Source organism: Mobula hypostoma, chromosome 6 (genome assembly GCF_963921235.1).
Source record: "Mobula hypostoma chromosome 6, sMobHyp1.1, whole genome shotgun sequence".
In the NCBI taxonomy this organism is placed as follows: domain Eukaryota; kingdom Metazoa; phylum Chordata; class Chondrichthyes; order Myliobatiformes; family Myliobatidae; genus Mobula; species Mobula hypostoma.
The window spans coordinates 48,100,660-48,115,215 of NC_086102.1; the positions used below are offsets into that span (position 1 = coordinate 48,100,660).

Consider the following 14,556-nt stretch of genomic DNA (forward strand, 5'->3'; position numbering starts at 1 on the left):
ATATCGGTCAGACCTGACATAGATTGGGAGACTGCTTCACCGAGCAACTCTGCTCTGCCTGCCACATAAAGTGGGATTTCCTTCCTATTCTACTTCCCATTCCCATTCCGACATGTCAGTCCATGTCCTCCTCTAACTGCCATGATGAGGCCACAATCAGGTTGCAGGAGCAACACCTTCTATTCTGTCTGGGTAGCTTCAAACCAGATGGCATGAATGTTGATTTCTTGAATTCCAGTAATTGTCCCCTCCCCCTTCACCAGTCCCCATTCCTTTCTCACCTTCTCTCCTTATCTGTGTATCACCTCCCTCTGGTGATCCTCCCCCTTCCCTTTTTTCCGTGGTTATCTGTCTTCTCCTATGAGATTCTTCCTTCTCCAGCCCTTTATTTCTTTCACCAATCAACTTCCCAACTCTTTACTTCTCCCTGTCCCCATCCCCCAGTTTCACCTACCACCTACCACCTTGTACTTCTTCCTCCCCTCCCTCCACCTTCTTACTGTGACTTCTCCTCTTCCTCCCCATAGATGCTGCCTGGTCCACTGAATTCTGCCAGCATTTTGCGTGTGTTGCTTTGGAATTCCAGCATCTGCAGATTTTCTTGTGCTTAAGAAAAAGATGTTGTTTTTCTAGATTTAAAAATAGAATACATTATATTGTTCAGAAAAATTGGAAGTTATAATGCTATACACTAAGAAACTGAATAAGTTTTGAGAATTATTTCAGACATCTACAATTAAATACGAATCAGTAGCTGTTCTTGCTCTGTTACAAACACCAAGGAACTCCAGTGCTTGATCAGGTCATAGTCATACATCACATAATGCAAGGCAAATGTATTGACAATATATTTAGCTGAAATAAGAAAGAATTGTCAGAAGATAAGTGAAAAAATATTGTTGAGTTTCAGAATAAAGGTAATACATTCGGAGCAGAAGTAAAGAAATGTGTTAAAATAATGTGGACCAGCTAAGTTATGGCTTGAGAATTAACTTTTAATTGAATAGTTGATCTAATTGTTTCTGAAAATCAGTGAGGTTCTTAAACTATTAACCAAAAACTGTTGGATTCATTAAGTGCAGTTCAAGTTTACACCTTTTCATCCTTGCTTTTATCCTTCTTCAACTGCACTAAATCTCTCTGCAAGGATGCTGGGAAACTCAATTTTTTGAGATGAAACACATCCAGTTTTATTAGTCTCCTTCCCCATCTTTGGTCCTAATGCTCAAAGAATCTTAAAAAATCTAAAGAAATATTTTACATAAATATCTCTTTGTCTCATGTATAGCCTCTATTGGATGATACACGTGAACATATGAACATAGCTGGTTCCTCGAGGGCCAGCTTAAGTAGTTCAGTGGAATTGTAAACCCTGTATCACATCAATTATTTACTTTCAGACATTTCAATTTTAGAATCATTTTATCCCAATCACAATGCAAAAATTTTAAAATAGCATAACTATGAAATTGAATGACTTCATGTCAACCAGAGTATTCTGCTCCTACTCTTCCTTTTCATCCACCATCACAAGAGCATAGGGAGATCAGGCTGTATGGCTATGAATGGCAATCCACAAAATGCTCCATTTCCAACATATGGTCTGGTCACTGAGTGGAAGGATGTGGAATCAGAAAGTCACGTTAATTGTCATTAACAGAATATTTTTATCTGTGGATGAAGGTGAACAATCCTTGAAAGATGAGTGTGGGCTTTACATCCACTCCCTTCGCTATTTCAGAAGCAACATTTCTAGTATGACAGCCTGAAGTATAATGGTCATCATTTTTCAATTGATAAAAGTACAGATTAGAGAATCAAATGGAATGAGGCAAAAACTTCCAGTAATAAAGTGCAAGCGATTAAACATGGAAAGAACTATGTTAAAAAAAATACTGTCTTTCATTTCAGCAACTAACTTAGATTTGTCTGAAGTGAGCGAGGGAGCAATAAAACATTTTTTAATTATAAACCAAAGACATTTATATGCCTCTTCATTAAAGGAGAAGGAGATTTACACTATTTAAAATATCAAGGAAAACTTGATTTTTAAATTTGGCCATCAAAAAGGCCTTAAAGATCTCTGCTTCATTCTCAATAGAAGGACCAACCAGTTCCCCTCCACCAACACCTTCCTCTGTCTGGCAGAACTGGTCCTCACCCTCAACAATTCTTCCTTCAGTTCCTCCCACTCTCCCCAGGCTTGAGGAGTAGCCGTGGGTGATAATGGGCACCCGTACAGGCCTCAGCTATGCCTGCTGTTTCATTCTAAGTGGATTCTAATGAAGTAAAATGTTCAAGATTTTTTAAAAAAAATTACCAAACAAAAATTTGCAGCATATGTGTAGTAAACTAATATAAGATTAAATTGAAATTGTTCGGGGATTACTGATGACACTGGGTTCCATCGTGCTTCTACAATTTCAGGTGAGTAATTCTCTTTATCTATTGTCCAGTATTGATAACCTTGAAGGAAGACTGAAGCCAGTGTTCCAGGCAACTGTCCCTTGGAAATTATATAAGCTGATTTAGATAGTTAGCTGCCTTGGTATTGTGTGTGATACAGAACTAAGTTTCTATCCATTTAGTCACTAATATCTCAACATAATAATAGCATGAGTATTAAAACTGTTAAGGAAATTCAGCACATAGGTTTCTTTGGATGTGCGATTTCATCTTTAAGCATAGATTCAATAATCAAATCTCACCATTTTAACTCTTACTTATTGAGCTTTTGAGTATAATATCTATTTTTTCCCCTTAAATTTATAACAGAACTGGATTCTTGCCAGCTCAGGAAACTAGAAATATCTTGAAGGGTTTCCGGCTGCCTATACCGAATGACATTCTTGAAGGAATGATTTCAAAGTAGGTTGAGTAAAACATTAAAGATTTTGTACGTACAACACTTTGGATAAAATTAATTATCTGCTTACTTTAGTAGGATGATAACATTGCTTCTGAATGAAGAATAATTAGGATGGTAATTGCTTGTATTAGGACTTTGCCATTATAATAGGATTAGATATGCATATAAATTGATTTTTATGCTCATGTTTGGATTGGAATAGGATTTAGAGGCTCCAAAATTTGAGGAAAATATGAACTGTCATACACTTGGGAAAGATCTGTTCTGATTTTTAAATAGCCATCAATGTGAAATTGTTGGGAACTGTTTGTTGAGTTTGACCAGGACTGCTCTCCTCCTCACCTCTTCAAAGTCTTGGTCCAAACATGAGCCAAAAAATCTGAATTCTGAGGTGAGAATAATAACCCTTGAGAAAAAGGCTGCATTTCACTCAGCATGACACCAAGTGCCCTGAAATCAACATACATCAAAACAAAATTACTTAAATCATTGGAGTCTTATATTATAGGAAGAGGGTTTGTCGTGGTTATTGTAGGTCAGTCATTTCTGCTCCAGGGCTCATCCACAGCACAACATCCTTGGCTCAACTACATTTAACTGTTTCATCAGTGATCTTTCTTTATTATTTGATCATTGCTTACATTATTGCAATGTTCAGTTCCATTGGCAACTCCAAAAATGCAGCCAAGTGTAGATAAGTACTGTAAGTCTGGTATTAGCACAAACTCGTAAGGCCAGTCATAGACATCAGAGCATAAGCTGTCACTGGACTCCTTGTGGAATTAAACAATTCAGTCTGATCACACTAGGATTCCCCAGCATTACATGTCAGTGTTCAATCCTAACAGCAGGTTGGAGCAACTGGTAGAATTGTAGCCTCTCAGTTCCAGCAGCCAGGGTTCAATCCTGACTTCAAGTGCTGTCTGTGTGAAGTTTGCATATTTCCCCATGACGGCATAGGTTTATCCTGAATGCTCCAGTTTCCTGCCACATCCTAAAGATGCACAAGCTGGTAAGTTAATTGGCAATGGTGAATTGCCCCTAGCATGTACCATGGGTAACAGTAGAGTTTGGGGGCAGTTGAGTGGGAAAGTGGGGAGAGCAAAATGAGCTTAGTAGAAAAATACTAATGCCAGCGGCTGAAGAGCCTGTTTCCGTGCTGTATCTCTCCATGATCCTGTTAATAGTACAATCCCCATTAATGTGAATAACGATACCTGATTGGAAATTAGGAAACTGTTGAGCCCTTTGCATTTATTTTATATTATTGTTTGTAGTTACTTATTAGTGTTGCCATGCATTTTTAATAATTTTCAAAAATGTTTTAATGATTTCTTAAAACTATTTCAAGGTATAATGATTTTTAAGTATTTCTATAAATCAGAAGTGTTCTAAAATCTCTTCCAAAGCCTTGACAATTGACAGCAGTCATTCTCTGCCAGATCTCCCCCAGGGCTATCAGTGCATTTTGGGAAATGCGTTTCAGTGGTTTGTGGCCGGTCTGTTCACCAATAAGGACTCGCATTGCCACCAAACTGCGGGACCAGAATATCCAGGAATCCCCCATTCCCCTACTTTATTTTTCATTCACCTATTCCCTCTCACATGTTTATCATCTCATCCTCGATATTCCTGCAGACTTTCTATACTAGAGGCAGCTTGAAGCAGGCAACTACTACCCACCGGCATGTCTAGGTTGTGGGAGGAAATCAGAGCACCTGGGAGGAAGCCTATGCTGTTAGTGGGAAAACATGCAAAGTTTACACAAGATAGCACCAGAGGACTGAATCAAACGAGTTAGAAGCACCATTTGATGGTGTGCAACAAGCAGGTATACTGTAGGAATTCACACAGAACAATTATACTTTTGTCTTATCACATTTATTTCAAAACACTTTTAAGGTTTCAAAGTGCTGATGGACAAGTGGCATACAGGAATCTTGTGTTGGGTTTGAACTGGAGAGAAAACCCTGTTCCACCTGTCGATGCAAAGGTTCCCATCAAGGTATGAGATAGAGCGTCTTATGTGTTGCATCTGGCTGCCTTTCAGAACTTCAGTATCTAAACACTAATTTACAAAAAAAGAGTATTACTATTAATTACCAGATTGTTGGCCTTCAGTGGTTTGTTTGATAATGTTTTATCATTATCTGACAAGTTTGAATGGACTTGGATATTTCTATTTCACCAAAGCAAGATTTATATTTCCAGAGTCACTTCAGACAAATTTCTAGTCACCATTTTTTATATTGAACTGATCTTGGGAATTAAAAACTATTTATACAATTGTTACTTATTAGTTACTATTTATTTTCTTTTGTATGTTACTTCTCTACACAAATCAACTAAATATACCTGATGTGGAATTCATAATGTGTCTTATTGCCAGCTCCTCAAAGCTGCGGAATAACAAACCAAGAAGAGTAATGTTTTAAATAGTCTTATTTTGATTATACGGTATTTGCCATTTATAGAGATTCCAGTTGAGGAAATAGAATACTTTAAATGCTTGCTCATTGGCTGTATTTTCCATGGATGCTGGTAAATTTTTCTTACATTGCTAATATTGTCTTTGACTTGTAGTTATCTGTAACATCTTACATTTCCAAAATGGATTTAATGGCAAAGATTAGAACCTCCAAAGTACAGGTCTAAGCTTCAGGTAGTAAACTGAAAGGGTAGCACAACTAGAGAATTTTTGTAAGAGTTTTATAGTGTGGCACTTGGAAAATGAAATATTGTGGCAGTTCACCATTATTGAAGAACTCACCATGCCTTAGATTCATTTTGCGATATTGGCCTGTGTTTTGTGGTGGGCAGCAAAAGGACGATTTTGAAGAATGTTGTCCACAATCCAGGAACTGACATGGCATATTTAGTTTTCCACTTCAATATCAGTTACAATGTCAATGTCAGTATTAGCTCTAAGGAATTTTTTAGGGGGCTAGAAGTTCTCTCAAATAATGTAATGCTCTTTAATGACTTTAGTAATGTTTAATTAAATCTTGATTGTGTACATATAGTGTGCTTCCACAAATCTGATGCAGGTTTCCCCACATAAGACACAAAATAACATAGAGGTTGCTGAGCATGTGCATTGCATGATTTGTGAGTCTGAATTACAATTTACCCTTTGAGACTCACTTCCCCTTTAGCTACGTGTTCACAAACAGGAATTCCAAGGCATCTAATACACTCCTAAGTCATTTTATTGATGCTCATTTTCTGATCTCCACCCTAACTTGCAACCTTTGTCCTTAGGACAAACAATTGCATATCCAACGGATCCTATCACCCATACACCCCAACCAAGTCAACCACTTCTCCATATATGCTCTCTCCCTATAATATTCCTTTCCCTCCTGCTTCCAATCCATTCTACAAAACTTTCTCCGTGAACTCACCCTGACGCATGATCAAGCTGGATGCTGACACTAAATGCAGTACACACCAAAAAGGGTGAAATCCTTTTTCCAAAGTTCAAAGTAAATTTATCTTCAAAGTATGTATATGTCACCATATACTATCCTGGATTCATTTACTTGCAGGCATTCATAGTAGAACAAAGAAATGCAATAGAGTCAATGAAAACTACACACGAACCAAGACGGACAAACAACCAATGTGCAAAAGAAGATAAACTGGCCAAATACAAAATGGTAACAATAATGTCTATGGCTATACCTCAGATTTCACCAGCTTGAACTGAGAAAAAAATAAATACATGAATAAATAATACTGAGGAAATGAGTTGTAGAGTCCTTGAAAGTGAATCAGAGGAAAACTGGGTATCAAATCAGTGACAATGAAATGAGCTATACTTTAACACACCTTCTACACATGGATGATTTGAAGCTATATGGTTCTTCATCAGTAAAGCTAAAGCAATTAATTCAAATAGAACTATTTTCAAAAGATATAAGCATGAACTTTGGACTGGATAAATGCGGAACATAAAACATAAAGAAAGGTGCAATAGAGCTAATAGATCACAAAACAACAGCAGGATACAACTAATTCATGAATATGAAACATATAAGTATCTGGGATATCAACAAGCAAAGAAAATAGATCATAGTGCGATAAAGAAAAAACGTTTCATAGAATTTACTTCAAGGCTTAAGAAAATCTGCCAAACAGAGCTCAACAGTAAAAATATAACTTATTATATAAATATATACTGTATAAAATATAACTTACACTATACCTATTTTAATGTATTCTCTTGGCGCAATATCTTGGTCCGAAACGGATCTTGGAAATTTATAAAGAAAAATAAGAACTGAAATTAGAAATTTCAGAAAACATTATGTACATTCAAATGCACTTGGGTAAATGCTACCTTGGACAGAAGGGGAAAGAGGAATAACAGACATTAAAAATCTACACAAGAGTCAGATAAACTTCTGAGGATATATTTTCATCTGTGCGAGTATATGTAAATCTAATAAGAAGTATACACCACTAAATTTATAACAGAGCACAGCCCTGAAAAAAGAAGAAATTATCACTATTGAAGAAAATGTTACCCAATGGAAGAACATGACCTCCATGGAAGACATCCCTATGATCTGAGCAGACTACGTGTTGACAAAGAAACATCAAATTCCTGGCTCAGAGTTGGAGACCTCTTCCCAGAAACAGAATGGTTCCCTGTGGCAATACAGGATCAGGTGGTTAACACAAACAAATGATCAAAAATGCATAATAAAAAAACAAAAAATTCAAGATGAAAAATGTAGAAAATGCCAAGGAAAACCAGAAGTAATCCAACACATTACAGGATCCTGTAGCAGTTTAACACAATCTGATTACTTACACAGGCACAATCAAGTGGCAAACATCATTCACCAAAATCTTGCTTTAAAATACAAGCTCGTCAAAAGAAAAACCGGATCCAGTTTTAGAGTCAGAATGCCAGTAGTTATATTACGACCCATCCATTATTACAGACAGGACAATCCATAATAACCATCTGGATATAATAATACAGGACAAACAAGCAAGAACAACTTACTTAATAGATATAGCTATTTCAAACACACATACCTTACAGAAATCAATAAGTGAAAACCAGAAGTATACTGAATTAAACAAGGAAATTGAAAGACTTTGGAACATGAACAGGGTAAATATTGTCCCAGTAGTAATATCTACAACTGATATCATCCCAAAGTCACTACACAATAGCATTGAACAATTAGGGCTACACAGCAATATCTATGTAAATCTTCAGAAATCCACAATACTAATCACCACTAGAATAGTCCAAAAGTTCCTGACAATTGAGAAATGAGTGTGCTTGGCTATGCCCGTACCTCAGGTTTCATCAGCTTGAGCTGAGAAAAAATAAATACTAATAAATACATAAATAACTAATATCAAGAACATGACTGTGGAGTCCTTGAAAGTGAATCCATAGGTTGTAGGTTCAATAGTTTCAATGTTGAGGTGAGTGAAGTTATTCACACTGGTTCAGGAGAGCGAAGTCTGAAGGGCAATAACTGTTCCTAAACCTGGTTGTGTGAGAGAGACCCAAGACTCCTGTACTTCCTTTTTGATGGTAGCAGCATGGCCTGAGTGATGGAGGACCTTGATGATGGATGCTGCTTTCCTGTGGCAGTGCTCCTTGTAGATGTGTTCAATGGTGGGGAGATCTATTTCTGTGATACATTGGGCTGTGTCCATCACTTTTGAAGGCTTTTCTGTTCTTGGGATTAGTGTTTCCACACCAGGCCGTGATGCAACCAGTCAGGATACTCTCCACTGTTCATCTCTTTCCAATTCTTTTGCATCAGTGAATTGTATTTTTGAATGAAAACCACTGACTTATTACTATGGCTCTTGTATCCTGTACAGCCTGTGCCATTCATCTGGGAGACACACTTGCAGATGATGAGTAAGAACATTACCTTGGCAGCTTTCCTCTCATGCTTATTGTTCTCCCAACTTCACCTCATAGCCCGCAAGCTTCCTTTAATTAGCAATGTTAAAGTCTTTAATTCCTCCTGCTTCATTCTGCAAGACTCTTCCAGAGACCGATCTAAAATAGACCTACAATATGTTTCACAATAAATCATGTACTTGCTTGGACTCTGATGTATCTACGTTAAAGAGCACATTTGTGTGCAGCTAAGGAAGGAAAGTGTGGCCCTCGTCTACTTTCTGGTCAGTGTTAGCTGCTGAAATGAAGGACTTGTGTACGATTCCCAGAAGAATTGTATTGAAAATAAGGAGGTTCTACTGGTATACAAAGGAGGGAGTAGAAATTCTTCCCGTTCGTAAAGAAGAGCGTGCATCCATAACTGGAGTGTACAGATGTCTGCACTGGTGGGAAGGCCACAATGCCGGTAAATTGCAGTTCCCAAGATGCTACCTGTTTGTAACCAAAATGAAAGTATATGTAATTATGTTTCTCATGATTACAGTGCATTAGTGAATTATAGTTTTCTGATGTGGTGAGCAGCATTCTGGCAGCTACAGTAGATATATGCTCTGGTGCCTTAGAAAGGTCTGGTGGGAGGTCCTTAGAGTAAGCACAACATAGTTTCCATGGAATGTGTAATTCAGCCATCAGAGCCTGGCTATAGCCCTTTCCACTGAATTTCAAATATATCAGTGAGAGCATGAGAAAAACTCAGTCTATGAATACTTTGTTAATCAGAGAAGGATTATATTATTCTCGGGGATCTCTAGTGAATGTATTCCAGATAAATTCAAAATTGCATTGTGTAGAACCATAATTATCTCTCTCTTCTTTCACAGATATTCCTCCAGCTCTCCACCTTTTTTTCCAGGTTGTAATGTATTTTTCATTGTTATGATGAAAAATCAATTACCTGACACATTTGACTGTCTCTCTCCACAGATGCTGTGTGAACTGCTGGTTATTTTCAGCTTTCTCTGTTATTATTCTTCTGTTGGAAGTGCATGCTGTCAAGCGGAGCATCACCACAGAGGACTGATTGTCTTGAGATAAAAGGGTATTAGTAATGGTATACTTGCCCTTAAGGCATAGGTCAGCAGCAAACCTGGGCAACATGCCACAAGCACCATGTTCCGATCTGTTATGTGAGAGATACTGTTTGCATTGGAAATCGATTGCAAAATAGCATTGCACAAAATTGGCATAGTGTTGTATTTTCAAGCCATATGTAGAATTTCTAGCTTTCCATACCCAACAGCAGTGATGTTGATAAGCACTGTGAGCAATAAGTCATGATAAATGAGGATATAAACATTTTAAAACATCTAGAAAGCATTTTTCTAAGATAGAAGATGCATCATGAATAAACCTTAAAAACATTACAAAAATCTTTTGAATGTGTAAATATATATCTGAGTAGATGATGTATAAATTTAAACTTTGTATCAAGGACAAAGAAAATGCTAAATGCTAGGATTTAATATACCAGTAAGAACTTATTTGAGATAAAATATTCTGATATTTTTAATGTACTGGGTATAGTTCATACATACCTGAAGTTGTCATCAAATTGCTGGCTTCTGCAAAGTATGTTGAAAATCTCAGCAAAGTTATTAATCCAACGGAGAGGTAAAAGATAATAGAAAGCAACTTCTAGATTTTTCCATGAATGTGCTCATGTATACTTGCACTCAGTCACTTGATTCGATGACAACAAATAGGGGACAAGCTCTCTTCTACAATCACTCTGAGCACCGGTGCCCCACAAGGCTGTGTACTCAGCCCCTGCTGTACTCACTGTGCACCCATGATTGTGTAGCCAAGTTTCCATCGAACTCAATACGTAAGTTTGCTGATGACACAACAATTGTAGGCCGTATCTCGGGCAATGATGAGTTTGAGTACAGAGAGGAAATTAAGAACCTGGTGGCATGATGCGAAGACAATAACCTATCCTTCAACGTCAGCAAGATGAAGGAATTGGTTGTTGACTTCAGAAGGAGTAGCGGACCGCACGACCCAATTTACATCGGTGGTGCGCAAGTGGAACAGGTCGAAAGCTTTAAGTTCCTCGGTCAATATCACAGATGACCTTATTTGGTCCAACCAAGCAGAGTCCACTGCCAAGAAGGCCCACCAGCGCCTTTACTTCCTGAGAAAGCTAAAGAAATTTGGCCTGTCCCCTAAAACCCTCACTAATTTTTATAGATGCACCGTAGAAAGCATTCTTCTAGGGTGCATCACAACCTGGTATGTAAGTTGTCCTGTCCAAGACTGGAAGAAGCTGCAGAAGATCGTGAACACAGCACAGCACATCACACAAACCAATCTTCCGTCCTTGGACTTACTTTACACCACACGCTGTTGGAGCAATGCTGCCAGGATAATCGAGGACACGACTCACCCAGCCAACACACTTTTCATCCCTCTTCCCTCAGGGAGAAGGTTCAGGAGCTTGAAGACTTGTAGGGCCAGATTTGGGAATAACTTCTTTCCAACTGTGATAAGACTGCTGAACGGATCCTGACCCGGATCTGGGCCGTACCCTCCAAATATCCGGACCTGCCTCTTGGTTTTTTTTGCACTACCTTACTTTCCCTTTTCTATTTTCTATTTATGATTTATAATTTAAATTTTTAATATTTACTATCGATTTGTAATCCAGGGAGTGCGAAGTGCAAAATCAAATATCGCTGTTATGATTGTGCGCTCTAGTATCAATTGTTTGGCGACAATAAAGTAAAGTAAATAATGACAGTTTCACTATCTTCATAACATATTACTCAGCTATTTAAAGGAACCCATCTTCCGGATCTGGAACGGGAGCTTTTGCACAGAGGGTGTTCTATACCACTGTATTCATTGTAATTAAAGTTTGAGAGAGCCATGGTTTTCAAGGGATATTGGAAACCTGGTTTGGGAAAAGAGAGATATCTACAATAAATATAGGCAGCATGGAGTAAATGAGGTGCTCAAGGAATATAAAGAATGTAAAAAGAATCTTAAGAAAGAAATTAGAAAAGTTCAAAGAAGATACGAGTTTGCTTTGGCAAGTAAGGTGAAAATAAATCCCAAAGGTTTCTACAGTTATATTAATAGCAAAAGGATAGTGAGGGATAAAATTGGTCCCTTAGAGAATCAGATTGGACAGCTATATGTGGAGCCAAAGGAGATGGGGGAAATTCTGAACAATTTCTTTTCTTTGGTATTCACTAAGGAGAAGGATATTGAATTGTGTAAGATAAGGGAAACAGGTAGAGAAGTTATGGACACTATGATGATTAAAGAAGAGGAAGTACTGGAGCTCTTAAGGAATATAAAAGTGGATAAGTCTCCGGGTCCTGACAGGATATTCCCTAGGACCTTGAGGGAAGTTAGTGTGGAAATAGCAGGGGCTCTGACAGAAATATTTCAAATGTCATTAGAAACGGGGATGGTGCCAGAGGATTGGCATATTGCTCATGTGGTCCATTGTTTAAAAAGGGTTCTGAAAGTAAACCTAGCAATTATCAGCCTGTGAGTTTGATGTCAGTGGTGGGTAAATTGATGGAAAGCATTCTTAGGGATGGTATATATAATTATCTGGATAGATAGGGTCTGATTAGGAACAGTCAACATGGATTTGTGCGTGGAAGGTCATGTCTGACAAATCTTATTGAATTTTTTGAAGAGGTTACTAGGAAAGTTGACGAGGGTAAAACGGTGGATGTTGTCTATATGGCCTTCAGTAAGGCCTTTGACAAGGTTCCACATGGAAGGTTAGTTAGGAAGGTTCAATCATTAGGTATTAATATTGAAGTAGTAAAATGGATTCAGCAGTGGCTGGATGGGAGACGCCAGAGAGTAGTGGTGGATAACTGTTTGTCAGATTGGAGGCCGGTGACTAGTGGTGTGCCTCAGGGATCTGTACTGGGTCCAATGTTGTTTGTCATATACATTAATGATCTGGATGATGGGGTGGTAAATTGGATGAGTAAGTATGCAGATGATACTAAGATAAGTGGAGTTGTGGATAATGAAGTAGGTTTTCAAAGCTTGCAGAGAGAATTAGGCCAGTTAGAAGAGTGGGCTGAAAAATGGCAAATGGAGTTTAATGCTGATAAATGTGAGGTGCTACATTTTGGTAGGACTAATCAAAATAGGACATACATGGTAAATGGTAGGGCATTGAAGAATGCAGTACAACAGAGAGTTCTAGGAATTGACGAAGGATCTCAGCCTGAAACGTCGACAGTACCTCTTCCTACAGTTGCTGCCTGGCTTGCTGCATTCACCAGCAACTTTTATGTGTGTTGCCTGGGATCTAGGAATAATGGTGCATAGTTCCCTGAAGGTGGAATCTCATGTGGTTAGGGTGGTGAAGAAAGCTTCTGGTATGCTGGCCTTCATAAATCACAGCATTGAGTATAGGAGTTGGGATGTAATGTTGAAATTGTACAAGGCATTGGTGAAGCCAAATTTGGAGTATTGTGTACAGTTCTGGTCACCGAATTATAGGAAAGATGTCAACAAATTGGAGAGAGTACAGAAAAGATTTACGAGAATGTTACTTGGGTTTCATCACCTAAGTTACAGAGAAAGGTTGAACAAGTTGGGTCTTTATTCTTTGGAGTGTAGAAGGTTGAGGGGGGACTTGATAGAGGTATTTAAAGTTATAAGGGGGATAGATAGAATTGACGTGGATAGGCTTTTTCTATTGAGAGTGGAGGAGATTCAAACAAGAGGCCATGAGTTGAGAGTTAAAGGGCAAAAGTTTAGGGGTAACATGAGGGGGAACTTCTTTAATCAGAGAGTGGTAGCTGTGTGGAACGAGCTTCCAGCCGAAGTGGTTGAGGCAGGTTCGATGTTGTTGTTAAAAGTTAAATTGGATAGCTATATGGACAGGAAAGGAATGGAGAATTATGGGCTGAGTGCAGGTCGGTGGGACTAGGTGAGAGTAAGTGTTCGGCACGGTCTAGAAGGGCCGAGATGGCCTGTTTCCGAACTGTAATTGTTATATGGTTATATGGTAATAGGACTGACTCACCCATATATCTGTCTCCCAGAATATTAAGTAACTCATTAACAGTTAGCATGGATAACATAACTTTCTACTGAGAACAAATGTCAACTTTCTTTCTTTCTGTTTGTCATTTCAGCTTTACACCAGGAATTCAGAGTTTCTGATTAAGCAAGTGAAGAGTATCAACTACATAGCTTTAATCGAGGATCTTTTTGGCAAACAGGAATGAAATTTCTTAAAGTGGGTTTTCTTTGCCTTATTCATTGAAAAGTGCATGTTTTAGTACTGTTTCTTTATGGACATGTGAAAAGACAAATGACTTTCAAGTTATTTACATTATCATAGTTTGAAATCAATCTTAACCAATATCAAACAAGAATTTCACTTTGTACCTCATCTGTTAAAGTAATTTGTGTCTAATGCAATAAGCAACTAAGAATAAATGAGAGGATTTAGAAATCTCACACATCTTTGTGGGTGGTGTTTTTTCTCACAAGAATAATTTTTTGGAACAATGACTATGTTCTCAAGATGGATTTTCATTTCTCCATTTTTTTTTGACTGAAGTAGATGTTCTCTTTGCAGATTTTGAATTAAACAGCCAGTGAAATTAACAGAAATGGTCAAAAACCTGATAAAATATTTATGTTATTAACCTATATCCATGTTTGGGAGAAGGATCTCATCACCTTTAGTTTTTTTTATTCTTTTTTTCTTTCTTTTTGCACTGTTAGAGCGTGAGAATACCAGGCAGGATGT

At 37.9% G+C, this 14,556-nt stretch overlaps 1 protein-coding gene across 1 annotated transcript in view; it reads left to right on the forward strand.

Moving 5' to 3' along the window:
- Positions 1-14,221, forward strand: part of efhc2 (EF-hand domain (C-terminal) containing 2) — a 47,769-nt gene extending 33,548 nt beyond the window's left edge. Inside the window, exons 13-15 of the mRNA XM_063049872.1 lie at positions 2,776-2,868; positions 4,772-4,874; positions 13,934-14,221. Coding sequence (XP_062905942.1) covers positions 2,776-2,868; positions 4,772-4,874; positions 13,934-14,026 — 289 coding nt within the window. The 3' untranslated portion in view covers positions 14,027-14,221. The remainder of the gene's footprint in view (positions 1-2,775; positions 2,869-4,771; positions 4,875-13,933) is intronic.
- The last annotated feature ends 335 nt before the right edge of the window (positions 14,222-14,556 follow it).